The sequence below is a fragment of the Amphibalanus amphitrite genome, unplaced genomic scaffold (assembly GCF_019059575.1).
Source record: "Amphibalanus amphitrite isolate SeventyFive unplaced genomic scaffold, NRLGWU_Aamphi_draft 000245F_arrow, whole genome shotgun sequence".
Taxonomy (NCBI): domain Eukaryota; kingdom Metazoa; phylum Arthropoda; class Thecostraca; order Balanomorpha; family Balanidae; genus Amphibalanus; species Amphibalanus amphitrite.
In genome coordinates this window covers 697,479-716,595 of record NW_024881740.1, presented here as the reverse complement: position 1 = coordinate 716,595, position 19,117 = coordinate 697,479, and the positions used below count along the sequence as shown (strand labels likewise).

The 19,117-nt window shown below is 53.2% G+C and overlaps 1 protein-coding gene across 1 annotated transcript in view; it reads left to right on the top strand.

The window, feature by feature from the left end:
- The window catches only part of LOC122386289 (importin-5-like), a 30,760-nt gene that overhangs the window by 7,606 nt on the left and 4,037 nt on the right, over positions 1–19,117 (top strand). The window contains exons 5-17 of the mRNA XM_043375348.1: positions 5,164–5,301; positions 6,214–6,339; positions 7,861–7,977; positions 8,996–9,090; positions 12,369–12,491; positions 13,007–13,115; positions 13,595–13,748; positions 14,338–14,447; positions 15,920–16,020; positions 16,353–16,470; positions 16,734–16,863; positions 18,169–18,342; positions 18,717–18,908. Coding sequence (XP_043231283.1) covers positions 5,164–5,301; positions 6,214–6,339; positions 7,861–7,977; positions 8,996–9,090; positions 12,369–12,491; positions 13,007–13,115; positions 13,595–13,748; positions 14,338–14,447; positions 15,920–16,020; positions 16,353–16,470; positions 16,734–16,863; positions 18,169–18,342; positions 18,717–18,908 — 1,687 coding nt within the window. The remainder of the gene's footprint in view (positions 1–5,163; positions 5,302–6,213; positions 6,340–7,860; positions 7,978–8,995; positions 9,091–12,368; positions 12,492–13,006; positions 13,116–13,594; positions 13,749–14,337; positions 14,448–15,919; positions 16,021–16,352; positions 16,471–16,733; positions 16,864–18,168; positions 18,343–18,716; positions 18,909–19,117) is intronic.

The window sequence follows — 19,117 nt, the reverse complement described above, 5'->3', positions numbered from 1 at the left end:
CGGCAGACGCCCCCGAGCTGGTCACCTTCGGAGGGCGACGCCCCCCGGTCGAAAAGGCCCCAGCCGGGCCCGAGCCATGCCCGATCTGCCTCTGCTGAAGGGAGGCTTCACCGAGAGGGCTCAGGGCACCCCCGTATCCGGTACGGGGGGAGCGCCTCCTCGGAGTTAGAGGACCTAGTCTAGTCTTTCAGTCTAGTCATTTCCTCTTTTATCCTTTTATCTTTTTCGCGCTATTGCGCTTTTTTACCAGGTGCATTTCTCTCGGTGCTTTTTACCTTTTTTGTGGTCAGTCAGGTATCTGTGTGCGCCTTTGCCTCATGTTATACGCGCCCTTTTTGCGCCTTTTTAACCACGCCTTTTATTCTACAGTGGAACTGTAGAGGCCTCCGGGCCAACTACCAGGACCTACAGTCTCTTATCCGTTGGCGCCCACCCCTTGTTTTAGGTCTCCAGGAGACCAAGCTAGCGCCAAACGTTACCCTTGCCATCAAGGGTTACTCTGTTTTTAGAAGAGACTTAGACACCCCGACCATTGCCCATGGAGGTGTACTTTTGGCAGTGCACCACAGTGTGCCCGCACGTCAGGTTCCGCTGCAGACTCCTCTGCAGGCGGTAGCCGCTAGAGTTGATTTCAACCACCGGGAGCTGACAGTTTGTTCTTTATACCTTCCACCAGGTATAGCGCTCCCGGTGGTTGAGCTGCATCGACTTGTCGATGAGCTTCCACCTCCGGTCCTGGTAGTCGGCGATTTTAACGCGCATAGCTTGGTGTGGGGATGCGACACGACTGGCACTCGTGGTCGAATTTTAGAATCTTTTATCCGCGATGAGGCGCTCTGTATTTTAAATACAGGAAAGCGCACCCATTTTACCACGCCCTCCGGTCAAACATCGGCTCTGGACCTGAGCTTAGCTAGTCCGCGGCTAGCTCAGCTTTTTACCTGGTCCGTCCATGACGACCCACTCGGGAGCGACCACTTCCCAGTGTGGCTGGAGCTCCAGGAGTCCCCAGTGTCAGGCAACCGTCCACCTAGGTGGAATGTTCGGAAGGCCGACTGGGGCGAATTCCAGGCCGCCGTAGAGGCCACGGTTTTATCCAGAGCCGACGCCTCTGTGATGTCTACAGATGATTTTACATCTTTACTCATTGACTCCGCAAACGGATGCATACCCAAGACGTCGAGTCAGCCTCGTCGTCCTCCGGTCCCGTGTTGGACCAAGGAATGCGGAGATGCGATTCGTGCCAGGAAGCGCGCTTTTAGAAAGTTTGACCGGAGTAGTACTACTGAGAACCTCATCGCTTTTAAGAAAGCGCGGGCTTTTGCCCGTCGCGTTTTAAAAGAGGCAAAGGCTGTTTCATGGCGCACGTACGTGAATTCCTTAAACCGTTTTACTCCTACGACCCAGATATGGGCACGCATGAAGCGCATTGAAGGCCGGTTCAGCTCTGTTCCGCTTTCGGTTTTAAGAGTGAACAACACGGACATATCCCATCCTTTAGACGTCGCAGAGACGATAGGCCGTGCACTCTATCAGCGCTGCCGAGGAGAGCCGTCCTCACGACCTGCACCAGCCGCCGTGGACTTCAGCACAGCTGAAAATTTGGTGTACAACGAGCCTTTCTCTATGGCTGAGCTCACGTCTGCCATCAGCTCGTTGCGCAGCGTCTCAGAAGGTCCGGATGCTGTCCACAACGACATGCTCCGTCATCTCCCGGCAGTTGCCCTCGAGGCGCTGCTAGCAACTTTCACTTCGCTGTGGGAGACTGGCACTTTCCCTGAGACCTGGCGGGAAGCCACTATCATTCCTATCTTGAAGGCTGGCAAGTCGGGACATGACCCTCTCCACTATCGGCCCATCTCTCTCACATCATCGCTTTCAAAGCTGATGGAGAAGATGGTCAATGTGCGTCTTAGCTGGTTTCTGGAACATCACGGTGTTTTTACAAACGCCCAGTGCGGTTTTAGAAAGCACCGCAGCCCTGTTGACCACATTTTAGCCCTCGACACCGAGATACGCACCTGTTTTACTGCAAAGAAGCACCTTGGAGCATTGTTCTTTGATATTGAGGCGGCCTATGATACAGTGTTACGACACAGAATACTTTCCAAAGTACACAAGTACGGCATACGCGGCCGGATGGGCCTCTTTATCAAGAACTTTTTATCGGGTCGTCGGTTCAAAGTCCGAGTTGGCAGTTGTCTTTCGAGCAGTTTTACGCAAGAGAACGGAGTTCCCCAAGGCGGAGTTCTCAGTGTGGCGCTGTTCGCTGTGGCGATCAATGATATTGGCGACAAACTTGCACCATCCATCGGCAGATCGCTATTTGTCGATGATTTCGCGATCTGGTTTTCTGCCACGACCGCCCGTCACGTTGCCAGACAGTTGCAGCTCGCTGTAACCCGTCTAGAGAGGTGGAGCGACGACAACGGCCTTCGTTTTTCAACAACGAAGACCGTCGCTATGCACTTTTGCCGCCGCCGCTGCGACGACTTAGCCTTGGGAATCAAGCTCCGTGGACAGGTGATTCCTACTCGGCCGGTGGCGAAGTTTCTTGGGATATTTTTTGACAGTCGTTTGACGTATAGAGAACATTTTAGAACGCTTCGGGAACGATGTTTTAAATCCCTGAACGTTTTAAAATGTGTCGCCCGCACATCTTATGGCGCGGACCGCAGGACGCTCCTTCTTTTATATCGGTCGATCGTCCGATCGAAACTGGATTACGCATGCTTTGTTTACGACTCTGCCAGCGAATCCAGTAAAAAGGCTCTTGACTCCGTGCACCACGCGGCGCTACGTGTTGCCACAGGTGCATTCCGCACGTCGCCCAAGAGCAGCCTCCTCGCCGAGGCACACGAACCGCCACTATCTCTCCGCCGTCAGATGCTGGGGATGAGGTATGCACTGAAACTCCGCCAGTTCCCAGGACATCCGACGTATCCGTACGTCTTTTCTCCTGATTTTAATCGTCTTGACAGAGTGCGACAATCGGTCTCCTTCGGATTGCGCATAAAAGAGCTCTTTTCTACAGTCAACATAGAGTTCCGTGAAGTGCGACGTACGTGGGGTACGCCCTCTCCGCCATGGAAATACGCTCCAGCGCAAGTAGACCTCACGCTCTCTGAGGTCAAGAAGGACGACCTGCCGCCATGTGTGCAACGAGCACGGACATTGGAACACATTGCGTCATACGACGGTTTTATCTCGGTGTTTACAGACGGCTCGAAAACGGAGGACGGCGTCGGCTGCGCTTTCGTGGCTGGTCGCGACACGCGCACTTTTTCATTGCCTTCCTCTGCCTCCGTTTTCTCATCCGAGCTCGTTGCAATCGAGAAGGCGTTGTGTTTTATCGAGGTGTCTGACAACTTGTCTTACCTCATTTTATCGGATTCTCTCAGCAGCCTGCTGGCTATACGGAGGTTTAACCCAGACAATCCGATAGTCCAAGACATTTTATCTCGGCTCACGTCGGTGGAGCAGTCAGGCAAAACTATTAAGTTTTGCTGGATTCCAAGCCATGTGGGTATAACTGGCAATGAGCTCGCCGACGCGGCCGCGAGACGCGCGGCCGCGGCTCCATGCCTTCGGCGTTTGCCCCTGCCGGCTCGTGATTTTTACCCAGCCATCCAAACCTTCACGATGTCAAGCTGGCAGGCAGAGTGGCATCTCCAAGGATCTGGGAAGCTGCGGAGCGTAAAGCCTACCTTGGAGCCCTGGCAGTCTTGCTTCCAAAGCAACAGGCACCAGGAAGTGGCCCTCTGCAGATTACGTATTGGTCATACGTACGCGACTCATGGCTATCTCCTCCGTGGAGAGGAACAACCCACATGCAGTCGGTGTGCCGTGCCTCTCACTGTCTCTCACGTGCTTTTATCTTGTCCTCTCGCTGAACCGAACCGGACACGCTATCTCGGGCGCATCGCTCCGGATACCACTTTCCGCCACCTTCTGGGTGACGGCTCACCCTGGGTTTTATCCGGCAACATTTTCTCCTTTATCCGTTCGATCAACTTCCAAGTGATTTACTCGACCTGACATTAAATCCAACTAGTCCTCTCTAGTCCTTACATCTAGTCAGTTGTCTAGGACGACACTCTTGCGCTGCTTTATCTTACCTTGCTGTTTTATATCGAGTCTTTTACTTTTTAGTCTTCGTATCTAGAAGGTTCTCTCTTTTGACACACTTGTTTTATTAAAACGACGTTATGGGCGCAAAATGACCTAAGTAGTCGGCGCGCCCTAAAGCCCCAATTAACAAACAACAAATCATTGGTGTGCCCAAGGGTGTGCCTTACTGGGCGCCAATCACTCAGTGTGCGTGACGCGTAAAATCACAACGAAGCGAAGTTCCGTCATAACCCTTGCTGTGATGAGGCCTTCTGAATGACGTAAACAGGTCATGCGGGGGGGGGGGGAGCCTGGCATCAAATGAGTTTTTAAAAAAGAACATGGCTGAACAGCGTTTCTTTTCTTTTTTGTCGCCGTTCACTAACCGGCTCATTAAAAAGAGAGAACTTCAAATGCAGGACTATATGGCTAGACAGCGAATTGGCGAACTGGCTAGAAAGATAATTCTTGTTTTTGAATCCGCTTACGAGTGCATGTGCAAGCACGGATGCATTCTGTTAGCGGGTGCAACTGATGATTTTTTGGGTATATGGGCACGAGTTTCCGGATTTCCCCCCCCCCCCAAAAAAAAAATGTGACAGTCGTGCCGATGACGAGCCAAATTGCTAACTTTGCAATGAAACAAATCTCAACAAATACTCTGCGAGCAGGGTGGCTTCCGTTGACCACATGCTTAGCTGCCATCACAAGTTACCGGATGGCGACTGCCACCTCCCCCTATCCCTCCGCAATCCGCAACCACTCCCCTCGCCCCGCCACGCCGGCTGCCTCCGCGTGTCAGACTTCGGTCAGTGCTACCAGCGGCTCTCAAACCTTTCCGCTCAACCGCGGCTGGGACAGGTGGCGCCTTCCCTCAGAGTCGCGATACTTTCAAGAGAGACTATACATCACAAACATTTGTTACTTGCGTTGATCGTCCTAACAAGTCTGAGATAGCGAGCCCTCTCAGTGAACCGATGGCACGTTGGTAGTTTTCTCACACCCCCTGACCTCCTACCGCTGACCGCTGCCCCCGTCTCGCACCGACTCCAGTGCCGCTTCTTGGCGTACAAGGCCACCGCCCAGTTCATCGTGGATAATGCTGAGCTGTCGACCGATAAGCCAGATGTGAAGGAGAACTACAAAGACATCCAGCGCACCTTCTCGGAGCTGCTGCCGCCCATGGTCCAGGTCTGTGTCACGGGCAGAGGGGGTCTGTGTCACGGGCAGAGGGGGTTGGTGTCCGTGAGGGAGGAAATAGAGAGCGAGAGAGAGAGAGGGGGGAGGGGGAGAGAGATGTCGGCAGAGTGGAGAGAGGTCTTGTCTTTTGGATAGGGAGAGAGGGATCGGTGTCTGTGGTAAAAGGAAACTCTAGGGGTTTGTGCCTTATCGTGTACGGAACTACATAACTAGTACCAGTGCGCACACAACAGCCGCCGGATCGCTTGGATCGTTCGGACGGCGCGTGGTTCATCTGTGACCGCACCAGACCCGTCTGATTCCCGTGTGAAAGTCTCGGTCACCGCCCATGGGAACGGGGCCGGCGCCCTTACGGCAAACAGTCTGCGGGAGCCGACGTGCTAACTGCCGATGATGGGTCAGTCGTAACACGTCGAACGCTACTGACACCGGAATGGCTGCCCGCAAAGCACCGGCCGACTCGGGGCGAGTTACCGGGCATGTGTGTCTTACTGCGGATCTTTGTCTGTCTGTCTGTCTGCATTTCTGTGTTTCTGTTTCTGCTTGTTGGCTCGCCAACTTATCTTAACTGCCATCAATATCTCCACGCCGTTCAGCGACTAACATATTACGGCGTGATGAGCCGCATTAGTTTTGCTTTGACCGTGAATATGACCTGATAATGCTCTATGACTCACGATTGACCCACCTATCAAGTGACTGGCCAAGCAACCACCATATCAGTGACTGGTGTCTGACTGTGACTGTTCCCGATTGTGACTGACCGTTTGCCCATCCACGTGACTACCCGTTGATCACCCATATGATTTAACTTTCACCACCGATTGTGACTGACTGACTGATAGACTGACCGTTGCCCAGCCACGTGACTGACCAGTGACCGCGGCCGCTGCCCGTGCACAGGTTCTTCAGGAGAGTATCGCCAAGGGTGAGGACAATGTGCTGCTACAGACCACCATCACACTCGCCGAGATGGCGCCCAAGCTGCTTCGGCCGCAGCTGGACGCCATCATGCAGCTGTGTATGAAGGTCAGTTCGCGGCCGGGACCGGGGATAGCAGTTCCTGTCTCACTGCCGGGCGGTATCTCGGTGACTGGTGGGACAGGATAGGGTGCGGGGTGGGTGGGGTGGCTAGGTATTAGTGGAGAAGGTGGTAGTTCACCGCTTTCTTCAACGACCTATGCTACCACTAGCAGTACAGGTTGAGTGGGGTTGGAACAGGTTGGCTTAGCTCGGAATATATATTTTTCATTGTTTTCCATTAGTAACGCCATTTGTTCTGCGAATTCGACATAGTGGTGCATTATCATCATCATTGTAAGTAGGAACGGACTCGATCTTAACGATGACCCAAATACGAGTAGGACCAGTGGGTGATCGGCTTTGGTCGGTCATGGCCGGCCGTCTCCAGCTCGTACTTCGCGCGGATGTATGTGCCGCGTCCCGCTTCTGGTAATGTAAGCAGTATTGGTAAGCGGTCAGCGGACGTTGTTGATGCATTCCTAATGAGGAAATGTTTACGTGACATCCACTCGGGCGCCTATTTTGCATCATGCTGGAAGTTCAACTTTCCGGACCTATCTCATCTGAACGCCTTGTAAGGACCTGCTATTTCACTTGCGATAAAGTATTCGCTGTTTTCGGCTGTATGGACACTGGATAGACGGTGTGGCCAGTAGATGCTTCTCGTATCATTTGTGTCCTACAGTTATAGCAGTCTACTACCCAGGGTGCTTGTATATACACTGGTTGTTGTTATACACTTGTATATACACTGGTTGCTGTAAAAAAGTGCTTGATCCATACTTAATATATCGTTGCAGGTAGCCTAATTTTTTCACATGTCTTATGGGTACCGCGACTTTTTCGCTGCGTTGTAAAGTTACCTGATGTGTCTGCGTCGTTCATAGCCCTCGCTGCCACTGCGGGAGTCCGTGATAGGGCCCGTGTGTCATGACTCCTGAGCTTGCTGTCCCATGGGTGTTTGGAGATGTCAGACGATCCGACTGGCGTCCCCGGGGTTCCCAGCGCGCCGATTGAGACTGGTGACGGGTCAGAATGCGGTGTGTCACACCGGCTGGCCGTCCGCCGACCCGTGTCTCCCCGGTGTTTTCCCGTCGGTCGCCGCGGCACTGTTTGAAGGGGCTGCGCTCCACCCCCGTTGGCGTGCTATCAGTCTTTTTATCGTGGATGACACGGTGATGTGGCGTTCAAACACGAGATGGCTGTGTTTGGTGAAATAATCAAAGCTACACTGATTGTGATTCCTGGAGACCTCTCCTCGTTCTCATGAATACGGGATAATGGCAAATTGTGCATCGATACGCTAGGAGTCGTTGTTCGAACTGCAACAGAAACCTGCTAAATGCGCCAATCGTTCCGTTTGTTATCGTCAGCTATCCACCCGCAGTGCAGATAAACCGCGAACCAACTCCTTCCCCTAGTTTTTTTTTTTACGGAGAATACTTTCCGTATCAAGGTCTGACGTGCCCGTATGGGCTGCCTGACCTGCTGTTCTGTTGCTCTGACCTCTCGGTGTCCTGCCGACAGCTGATGAGCGACCCGAACCAGGAGGATGACTGGCGCCAGCTCGGAATGGAGATCATCGTCACACTGGCCGAGGAGGCGTCCGCCATGTTCCGCAAACACTGCGCCGGATACCTCCCGGTGAGAGAGGCTGTCGTGACTCTCCCTGTGACTGAAACCTCCCGGTCAGAGAGACTGCCTTGCCGTCCCCTGTGACCTCCCGGTGAGAGAGTCTCCTGTGACTCCCGTGACTGTGACCTCCCTGTCGGAGACTGCTGTCTGCTGTGACCGTGAGCTCCCGGTGGGAGAGACTGCCGTGACTTTCCCTGTGACTGAAACCTCCCGTTCTTAGACAAGACACCTGATACGTAACGAGATGTGAATGATACGCAGTGGTGAAATATCAGTTTAGAGTAGTTGTATTTGTGTCTGCAATTCTAATGTTACGCGAGCTTTGTCGTTCCTTGTCGCATTAATAGCTGCCTTTGGTAGCTATTATAAGCGTCATTTGTTTGGTTTCGTTTTTCTGTCGGCTTGACGTGTCGCTGATAAGCATATTGTGTGCAGAATGGTGCATCACTCATGTCCCGTTCTTCGTCGTTTTTGTTTATTAATGATTTGCAAATCAACCTTGCAACATCAGCGACCAGCGAGCCGCTAGACAAAAATGTCATGTAGTGTTTGTTTAGCTGTATCATCCTAGTATCGCCTTCTTGAGTATGTATGTATATTTGCTGCGCTACAGATCCGTGTACACTATTGGTGGACCAAATCACTTCCCTCCCCTATAACGTACCTGCGTCTGCGCTTTATATAGCAGCGGGCGGAAACCCTGAACCCCACGTGAGAGCTCGTTTCACGTTTGTTTTCACGATCTCAGGCCATTGCAGTCAATATGTGTAGAATGTCACTCGATACAATGTGCTGCGTACTGCCCCATCTTGCCTGCCTGGCATAGGTACATACGTGTGGACGGGCTAACACGTAGACCTGGCTCAACGGACTACCCGGCACGGACAGACCAGGACTTTGGCATTGGTATCCAGCTGTGTAACGTCGTCGTCAGATGCTATGTAGTCCCTTTATTAATCCACTAGTGTCAGGGGTGGTTGACTGTGGGCCGTGAGTCGCGTCTTGAAGGTCCTTCATTCCGCCGCAGCTGTTGGTGCCCGAGATGCTGAAGATGATGTCAGAGATCGAGGAAGACGACGATTGGGCCACCAACGACGACAGCGCCGACGATGACAGCGACAGGTGAGTCACGTGATAGGAGAGAGACGGTGACAGGTGAGTCACGTGGTAGGCGATAGACGGTGACAGGTGAGTCACGTGATAGGGGAGGGATAGTGACGGGAGAGTCACGTGGCAGGAGAGAGACGGTGACAGGTGAGTCACGTGGCAGGAGAGAGACGGTGACAGGTGAGTCACGTGATAGGCGAGCGAGAGATAGGTCAGTCACGTGGTAGGCGATAGACAGTGACGGGAGAGTCACGTGACAGGAGGGAGGCGGTGACAGGTGAGTCACGTGATAGGAGAGAGACGGTGACAGGTGAGTCACGTGACAGGCGATAGACGGTGGCGGGAGAGTCGCGTGACAGGCGATAGACGGTGGCGGGAGAGTCGCGTGACAGGAGATATACAGCGACAGGTGAGTCACGTGATAGGAGAGAGACAGTGACGGGAGAGTCGCGTGACAGGCGATAGACGGTGGCGGGAGAGTCGCGTGACAGGAGAAACAGTGACGGGAGGGGAGCTGACGGATAGTCACGTGATAGACGAGAGACGGTGACGGGAGAGTCACGTGACAGGAGAAACAGTGACGGGAGGGGAGACGGATAGTCACGTGATAGACGAGAGACGGTGACGGGTCAGGAGGGAGACGGAAGTGACGGCGACAGGACAGGTTTGTCCCGCTCGAAAAGCAGCAGGTCAAGACCGGTACCGTGGCGGTGAATCTAAAACAGATTGACCGGCGGAAGGTTTCACGAATCGAGGGGATCTCAACGCAAGTTATTGCGTTATTTTCAACATCGTGCGTTTTTTCCAAGTAAGCACGATCTTTTGATGATCAGCTGGAGCAGCCAAGATAACCCATGCCCAAACAGCCGACCGATCAGACCCCCATGGTAAACAGTAAGGACTGCTGCTGTATGGGTGCAATTATTAATCTCGGACGCGTATTCAGTGATAGACTCCCGGCGCATCATATCGAATCAGCAGACCTCTGCAAACACACCAAATCACCACACACCACATGTTGAGCTCAAGCGGTGGTGATGATTACCACCGCTAATTGGGCTCAACACTCAACAGCCAGTGGCTCATTGTCCATTGTTCATGTTCCTTATCAGAATGCTGAAGTAGATAAGTCACCAATACCATAGTTCGATGAGCTACTGTCCAAAACTTATTCAAGTCCTCTCGTATGAACTACGAACGACCGTGTTTGACGAAGGTACCATTTCGCCGATTTGTGTCGTATCGGCGGGTAATGGCGTGTTTTCCTGCCACGATCATCTCTCTACACATTCCCTGGTCTGACGGCGCTTCTGCGACCCTCACCTGGCTCCGCCTAATGTTGATATTTCGCTCAATACTCCACCCTGTGAGTGTGCGCTCAGTTCGTCCATTTGACAAAGCCACCGATGGCTGTCTGTGCCGTTTACTTGCCCTCTGTCATGTGTCATTTTCTGGTGGCTGTCGTACTGTGTCGGTAACCCGCACGCTGTCATTCTCTCCCGTTGCCCTTCAGTTCGCAAACCGTCCGTGCCGCTGCGCTCCCTAGACGCATGGCTTATTCATGGCTGATCGGTGACCATGTTGGGCCTGCTCTGCATGCTCTGCTGGGCCGGCTACATGGGCCGGACCGGGGCGAGCAGGGCGGTGACGTGTTCTCTTCGATACGGCGCCGTGACGACTGGGAACGTTGGACGGATGCGTAATTATGGACTCGCAAGACAAACAAACTCGTCATCTGTACACCGTGGCCTAACCCTGGCGCCGCCGCTGGCTGTATGTGACCCGCGGAGTGTTGCATTCTCAGGGTGCCACTCGACATCAGGGGCGTCTGGATCGGATGACATCATAGGCACGACAGCGGTGATTGCGACGGGGGTGCATATTGAGTGGTTTCTGACCCGCCCGCTACCGAGAAGTGGACTCTGTCACTCTGTCGGTGATCTATTACACCCGGGACAGTCGGTGTCGCCGAGAATCATTGGCACTGCGAGCTTTTCGCGGTGCCCGGGGCATCCATGTGACGTCACGGCTACGTCACCTTGATGTCACTGATCGCCAGAAGGGTTCGGGGAGTGGCGGAAATCTCCGGAACTGATCACCGCTCCGGGTTGGAGATAGATCACTAATCGTGGCAGTGGGAGGGTGGGAGATACACATGGCGGGACAAATCTGCGGGGGTGACTGATATTGCCGGGCAACTGAGAGGCGAGAGCGTGGCTGGTGCTGCGGGGACTGGCGGCCGGCTGGTATGGTACTGGGTGGTGGGGATAGGAGCGGAGTGGATGTGCTTACTGGAACTGGATGGCTGACCTGTCACCAATGGCGGAGTAATCATCCCTGACGTTTGTTGGCTGCGTATGATGCCTATCTCAACCGGAAATGTTAGAAAATGTGCGCCTGCCGACCACTTATGTCCCTGTAGAATCGCCCCCGCCGCGCCCGGGACCTGATACCGGGTGACGATAGCGGCGATAGCGGGGGACGGGGTCGGCGATACGGTCCGCCGCCCCCGCCCCCGCCCCCGCCCCCGCCCCCGCCCCGGCTGGGCACAGGTGGCCGCCCCGCCTGTGATAGCTGAGTGATAACATTCCCAGCGAGTTGTGCTGGGACGGCTGCCAGGATCAACGCTGCCCATGACTTCTCATGGATGGCGCCACACAATACGGGCGTGAGACTGGGGCTGCTCTGCCGATCATCTTTTCAAGGCTTATTTACTCAATTATTTGTGTGAGATACTAATCTGAAAATAGGAGTCTTATCTGCGATTAGTCAATACCCCAATAAAAAGTCGAACCATAGAAACAACAGGACAACAATATAAAAACGACAGAGACAACTCAGCAAATGGAGTGATGTCTTAATGGGTCTCTTATATATATATATCGAGTCTGGTTTTCAACCAATGATGCCGTTATGCAATCTGTTAGTGTAACTAGATATGTGTACCCAGGAGTCATAAGTCATTGGCGTATTATCCACTAGCAGCATTCCGGAACGCTGCTACGGTTTCCGTAGAGCGCACGAGATTTAGAGGAGCTGTGTGAGTTTGCGGGACGTATATGCGCCCCGCAAACTCCCGGTATATAGGGCCTTGTATGCGTCAGTGGAATTTTCAGTGAGGCGAAACGTCTCCCATTCTCGTTGTCTAATGCCATTTCGTGCCTTCAATAAACGATTTGAGGTAAGCCATATACATTATACAATATACATCGTTCGCCAGCAATATGCCAACCGTCGAACATACCCGTGCACCGTGAGCGAATCATGACATCCCATCTCTGACTTTGTTTCAGTAACTATATCGTGGCCGAGTCGGATCTGGACCGGCTGGCGTTCGGCCTGGGCGGCAAGGTGATGACAAACCTGATCCTGAGCAACGTCCAGCAGCTACTCGTCTCTGCCGACTGGAAACACAGGTGGGTGGACCGCTGCCCGTGCACGTATGTGTCTGGGTGAACGAGCAGAAATGGGAATGAACCGGTGTGTGTGGGGGGGGGGGGGATGCTCAGATAATGAGCGTGATACCCTGCACTAAACGGTCTATCAGTGTTTTTGTATTGGCTGACTGTCGACAAGTGAAGGTGGACCAACTTAAAAGCTGGATTCGGATCTGCTGCCTCTCGATTTACGCCAGTGTTGCCGCTCCTCTTTATGCGAAATCTGCACTTTTTCTGTTGGTTACGTCGTGAGCGTCGTTTCCCCTTTTCCTTATTATGCTGTTGGGGCATACTGCCCAGTGCCCACTCTCGTTGACGTCTCTCAGAGGACGCGTCTCCCGCTGTTCGTCAGGCACGCGGCTCTGTCTGCCGTGTGGTCACTGCTCCCCTCTGTGTTAACTTGCGTCCTCCCCCCCCCCCCATGTCTCGTCAGACACGCGGCTCTGTCGTGCACTGTTTCCCTCTGGTAACTCGCCTCCCCGCCGTGTCGCCAGGCACGCGGCGCTGTCGGCCGTCTCCACCATCGGCGAGGGCTGTCGGAAGCAGATGGAGCCTCTGCTGCCTCCCATCATTTCTGGCGTGGTCAACTTCCTCAAGGACGTGGTCAGTAGAGGGGCTGAAAGGGGGAGAACAGAGCCGGCAGTCTGGGCAGCGCGATCGCTAGTAGCTGCCCGCTGTGCTGTCGACGGCGTGCAGAGACCACTGATAGAACAGTGGGTTTCATATCCTTTGAGTAGTCGGTGAGCGAAGGTCATTGAATATTGTGGCACGGTTGGATGTCGGGTTTATTTGTCAAAACACCCTTAAATAGCTGTTATACATGTCATGCATTACATAGTTTCAAATAGTCCGATCTAGGCACATACAAGCAATCCCGGAAACATAAATGGAAAATTGAAAGGTCAAACAAAGCATAAACAGACTGACACGATTGACGACAGAGATTTACTCGGCCGATGCTGGACACTCCACCTACCAGCTCGTTCTCTTCACCCCCACCCATTCTCCGACTTCCCGTCTGTCGGTGTCAGCACCCTCGCACTCTCTCTTACCCCTGACTCCCTCTGCTCCGCCTGTTTCAGCACCCCCGCGTACGGCACGCGGCCTGCACCTGCCTAGGCCAGATGTCAGAAGACTTCGGCCCGGCGTTCCAGCGCAAATTCCACGCCCAGGTGGTGCCGGGACTGCTCTGCGCCCTCGAGGACTCGAGTAACCCGCGCGTCCAGGCCCAGGCCGGTGAGTCGCCTGGTGTCCCAGAACCGCAGAGTCAAGTGTGTGGATATTGAGTCTGATGCTGAGATATAAAGCTGGAATGGAGAAGAACTGGGACGCTGTCGGTAGCATTTTAGAGTCCGTTTAGTACAGATTACCCAAAACTTTTGTTATTAATTCGGTAAGCCGAGATGCGTCAGACTTCTTGTTCTATAGTTAGTTCGGTCCAGTGCACCCAGTGCCGGTTCCCTGAAAAGCTGCGTGAGGTCGCCGTCAATCTTCTGCCGTAATTTATGGCGAATGCGGCGGCGTGTTTATATAAACACCGCCCGGTCGTGCAGTGGGGACAGCGCCAGGACAGACGGTGACACGACACGTGCGTCCACCTGGCTGGGAGGAGAGCGGCAGCTGGCTCCTGTCGGGTCCCCGAGTCCCCACAATGCACAATATCATCGCCGCCAGTGTGTAATGGGTCTATGAGGTAGCTACTATTATGGTAATTATTGTTATGGTAATTACAGAGTGTGGCATGGCTCTACGGAGTTCTTTCACACTTAAGTCATCGTTCAACTGTTAAGTGTAGCTTTTCATGATTTTTTTTTGTCTGTTGCAGCACTGGCGCTCATCAACTTCAGTGGCAAGTGTCCAAAGGCCATCCTCATTACCTACTTAGATGCTATTTTCCCCATTCTTGAACGAATTATGCAAGCGAAACTGAAGGAGGTGAGGCTTTGTGTTTTTCCTTTGTGAGCTATGTGCCATGTAGGGGAGAGTGGGGAAAGACGCCCAGGGTTTTACTATGTCTTATATTATTCGAAAATAACGATCGGAAAGCAAAAAGTTGGAGTTTCAACGGAAGCCGACATCATTTTTCTCTAAAAATATGACACTTTCGTGCCTGAAATATGATAACTTTTTTTGCTATTAAGCATTTTCCTGAAGAAGTGAAAGGGGGCATCTTACCCCACAGGGTGGGAAAGACGCCCCCTGGCGTTGGGGAAGATGCCCCCTGCACTATAAGTGGCATAAATGGGCACGTGAATCGCCTGAACGAATCAGTAGTCCCTTCGAGACTGCAGTAGACACCAAACGTCATCGTAAGGGCCCTCAAAAGTAGTTGTAAGGGGCTTCAGAGGTCATCGTTAAGACCATCATAGTCCAGCGCGGCCAAACAAGCCTCCGTGGTGGCGTTCGGAGACCACTGTGGGGTCCTTATAGGTCTTCATGATGCTTGAGGGCCCTCGAGCCCATCGTGGGGACCTCAGATGCCAGCGCGGCCCATGGAGCCAACGTGAGAGCCCTCAAAGGATGTTGTGAGGGGCCCTGGAGCCAATAATGGGGCCCACAGAGGCCGTCGTGAGGGCTCTCAGAGTCAGATGCCGCCCAAAAGGTCGCTGTGTGTGCCGAGAGACCGGCATGGGGAGCACCCGACCGTACTGGGCTCTCAATAGTCCCAGATCGGCTTTTGTCTCTCATCACAAGTATGTAATAAATGATTTGACGGGCTGCTTGAAGGACAGCCTACGGATTTAGGGGGGCGTCTTTCCCCATCAGGACAGGGGGCATCTTACCCCAAGGTACCGAAGCAACATTAAATCAGTACAATTTGTTGGCCATAAAACTACACCCTGAAACAAACTGTTCGGGACACAGTACACGCATGTTAATGTATCACGACTATAGCAAGGGACTCAAAAATGATCTACCTTCTTTGATATTTACAATGTTTTGACACCAACATATTTTTTGAAAGTAGCAAATAAAAAACATGCAATCATCAGCCAGCCGTTGCCCAACTGAGCTTCGCAAATTTTTGTGCAGTTAACAAGGCAGGCTTCCCCTTTACGCTAAGAACCTTAATTTCCAGGTTCGATTCTTTGTTTCGCCGCTAGAGGGGGTGGGGCGTCTTTCCCACCCTGGGCATCTTACCCCACTCTCCCCTATTGCTTCCTGAATTCTGAAGGAATCGTCTTTTTTTTGCCGTTTCTCAGCATGCAGTGTTCGCCAGCATAAAGTGAGGAAGTACTTTCTAAGAATGTAACAATAGGATATCGATATTGAACATTACGTACATGGTGTAATTGCTAAATCAGCCAGTTACTTAGGTGTTAAGTTACATTTATGGGAATTAACGCCACGTTGTTGCCGGCGTTGTCCTGTTGTGGTGCTGACTCCCCCCCCCCCTCGTCCCCCAGCTGGTGGAGAAGGGCACCAAGATGGTGCTGGAGAACGTCATCACTACCATCGCCTCGGTGGCCGGCACCGCCGAGGAAAAGTTCCTCGTCTACTACAACAGGTGGGTCATGGGACGACCGGTCAGGGGTGGGGCCGGCGGGTCAGAGGGTGCATTTCGGGTAACGGGCTCCCGTGGTCGGCCTCATGAGTAATTTGTGTGTGCTATATGATAGGTGCATTAATTTGTCGAGAACGTCGATCACGTTCAGAATTTAAGAACGGTCTAATATCCCTCGTTTTTTTATTATTCTACCAGCAGCTACGTCCTTCCGATCGCTGATCGCTGTTCACTTTACTTATTCTACTTATCTGTAAGGCTGGCTGTTGATTTACCTCTCCTCTAACGCCCCGCCGTCACTCCCACTCACTAACCGCCGTGCTCCCGCCCGTCAGGTTTATGCCCTGTCTGAAGTACATCATTGAGAACGCCACCACTCAGGAGCTGCGCCTGCTGCGGGGGAAGGCTATCGAGTGCGTCAGTCTCATCGGCCTGGCCGTCGGAAAAGAAAAGGTACGGAACGATGGGGGCGCTAGGGGCTGCGTGTGAGCACGGAGTCGAGTGCGGAGGAACTGTCGGTTTGTTCGGGCGTTATAGTTATGCGGACCACTGAGTGACCGGCAGCTGAACTAACAATATCATTTTTAGTGGGATGTAAATGGTTTGTGGCTGGATCTGCCCGCCGTATGCAGCCGGCAGTTTGTAGCCGATGATGTGTGTGTGTTTTGTATCGTTCTGTGACCAGTACGCTGACGTTTGCTCTGCGTTGCCGCCAGTTCCTTCCGGACGCGGCCAGTGTGATGGACCTGCTGCTCAAGGCGCAGACCAGTGGAGAGGAGTTCGCCACCGACGACCCCCAGGTGCCCTACCTGGTCTCCGCCTGGGCTCGTATGTGCACCATCATGGGTGAGTGGCGGCGCGACGCACCGGTCTGGAGAGGGGGCAGGGGAGCAGATGTTTGTTCCTTCTGGTTCCAGAGGGGTAGCCGATCGGCTCGGGGGGGAAGCGTAAGCCGTCGGCACTGCGCGAGTTGTCATATGACTGATGATTGAGCCCGGTATCTAGTCGAAACTAGCTCAGTTGGGAGGGGTGTTATAGGGAGCAGCTAAGGCCGGGTGGTGATAACTGGGTCGAGGTGGATGTATACGAGTGTGGTGTGTATATAAAAGCACCAGCGGGGCTCCATTAACCCGCGAGTTGCTGGGCGGGGGGCGTTTAACGCCCCCACTTTTTTCGCCGGGCCATAGCATAAAAACTGCGGCGCGCCAATTTTTGGGTACCTGTAGGGAATTGATTGAAGTTTATTGTGACAAAGTTTCAAAAAAATCGGTCCGAAATTTTTTGAGATATCGAGGTTTTAGTGACGTCATGATTTCTGAGTTTTCGACCAAAAACGGCATATGTTCAAAAAATCATATAAAATCACAGAATAGACATACAGACATGCCGTAAACGCCATTAGACTGCCAATACCATGAACATTCAAATGGCTTTCTTCGATTATTGATTATCGTTCCGCATTTTCCAAAATCTTGAACTAAATCTTGGCAATTTCTCGTGACTACCTCACGACCATGATACATGCATTTCTTAAATTGAACTTTTTGAGCCAAACAAGTACACATATGATAAAATGAATGTAACCATCGTGTTCTGCGCCCCAAATTACCCATAAAACATGTGTCACAGGCTGCAAATATCAGTTTTGATTTTCGGGGATATGTGCCTACCCGGTTGACCTGCCCTTGACCCTGACCTATGCTTGACTGACCCCTACATGGAGCTGACACTCTTTAGGCCTTATATGATGGATTGTGCACCGTTTTGACAGAGTTTGTGACGAGAGGCGCCCATTGCGAGGTCCTGAAGTCCATGCTACTGAAAGCCCAATTTCAGGTGTTTGACCTGACCTTGACCCGACCTGTGACCTCAAAATTCAATTTTAAAGTACTCATCTGAATCGTCTCGTCGCGTTCTTTCGTTTGCCGCCTCGTGCGTTTCGCTGCGCCTATTGGTTCTCGAGTTATCGGCTGGGGGCGTTTGACGCCCCCCCCCCCCCCCCCAGCAAACGGTGGGTGGCGAAATACCCCAGCAACTGCCGGGTTAATTATCTGAATAGTCCTATCGTTACCGCATTGACTGCCACTCTCCTATGCTATTAGCCGCCGGCCGGGTTTTGACCGCGTGGTGTGTCTGTGTGTCCGTCCGTAGGCAAACAGTTTGCCGTGTACCTGCCTCTGGTGATGGGACCGGTGATGCAGATGGCCTCTGCCAAACCCGAGTGGGCGCTGCTCTCGGACGAGGACCGCGAGGTTCTCAACGGAGACCAGGAGTGGGAACTGCACAACTTTGGCGAGAACCAGAACTTCGCCGTCCGAACGTCCGGTGAGCCGGCGGGGGGAGCTCAGTGGCTGTGTTTGAGGGGAGAGGGAGGGAACTCTTGAAAGCACCCTGTGAGTTGTATTCCAGATGAGTGCAGTGCCAGTCTCTTCCCTCTTCCACTTACTATATCCTCCAATCCTTCTTTTGACATGCGGTCATTCTGTCTTCCGCCGTCCTCCGGGCTCCCTCCCCTCGAAGTTTTGTAGGCGCTTCTAATCTCCCTTGCCACACTATGACCCTCCCTCCTGGCCGCAGCTCTGTTGAACAACGCCCCCAGTACCCTCTGACACCCCGCACGCTCTGACCCTCGCTCTCCTCTGCAGCTCTTCAGGCACCCATCCCGCGGTACGCTCTGTGACCCTCGCTCCCCGCCGCAGTTCTGGAGGACAAGAGCACGGCGTGCGCCATGCTGGTGTGCTACGCCCGCGAGCTGGACGAGGAGTTTGCCGAGTACACCCAGCAGGTGGCCGAGCTGATGACCAGGCTGCTCAAGTTCTACTTCCACGAGGGCGTGCGGGTGTCGGCCGCCGAGATCATGCCCTTCCTGCTGCAGAGCGGCGCCGCCAAAGGTGCGTGCGGGGGGGGGGAGGCCGGGGGCTGGTGGGGTGCGAGGGAGGGTGCGGACTGCGGAGGGTTTGGATATGAATTATTAGGAGGTACTGAATGGTTAGCCGTTTAAAGGTTTTGTCTGAGGAGGATTCAGGAAAGGGTCTGCGTAGAGAATGCTGAGATGTGCGGTCTTATCTCTTTCTATTCATATTGCAATACGCACATTCTC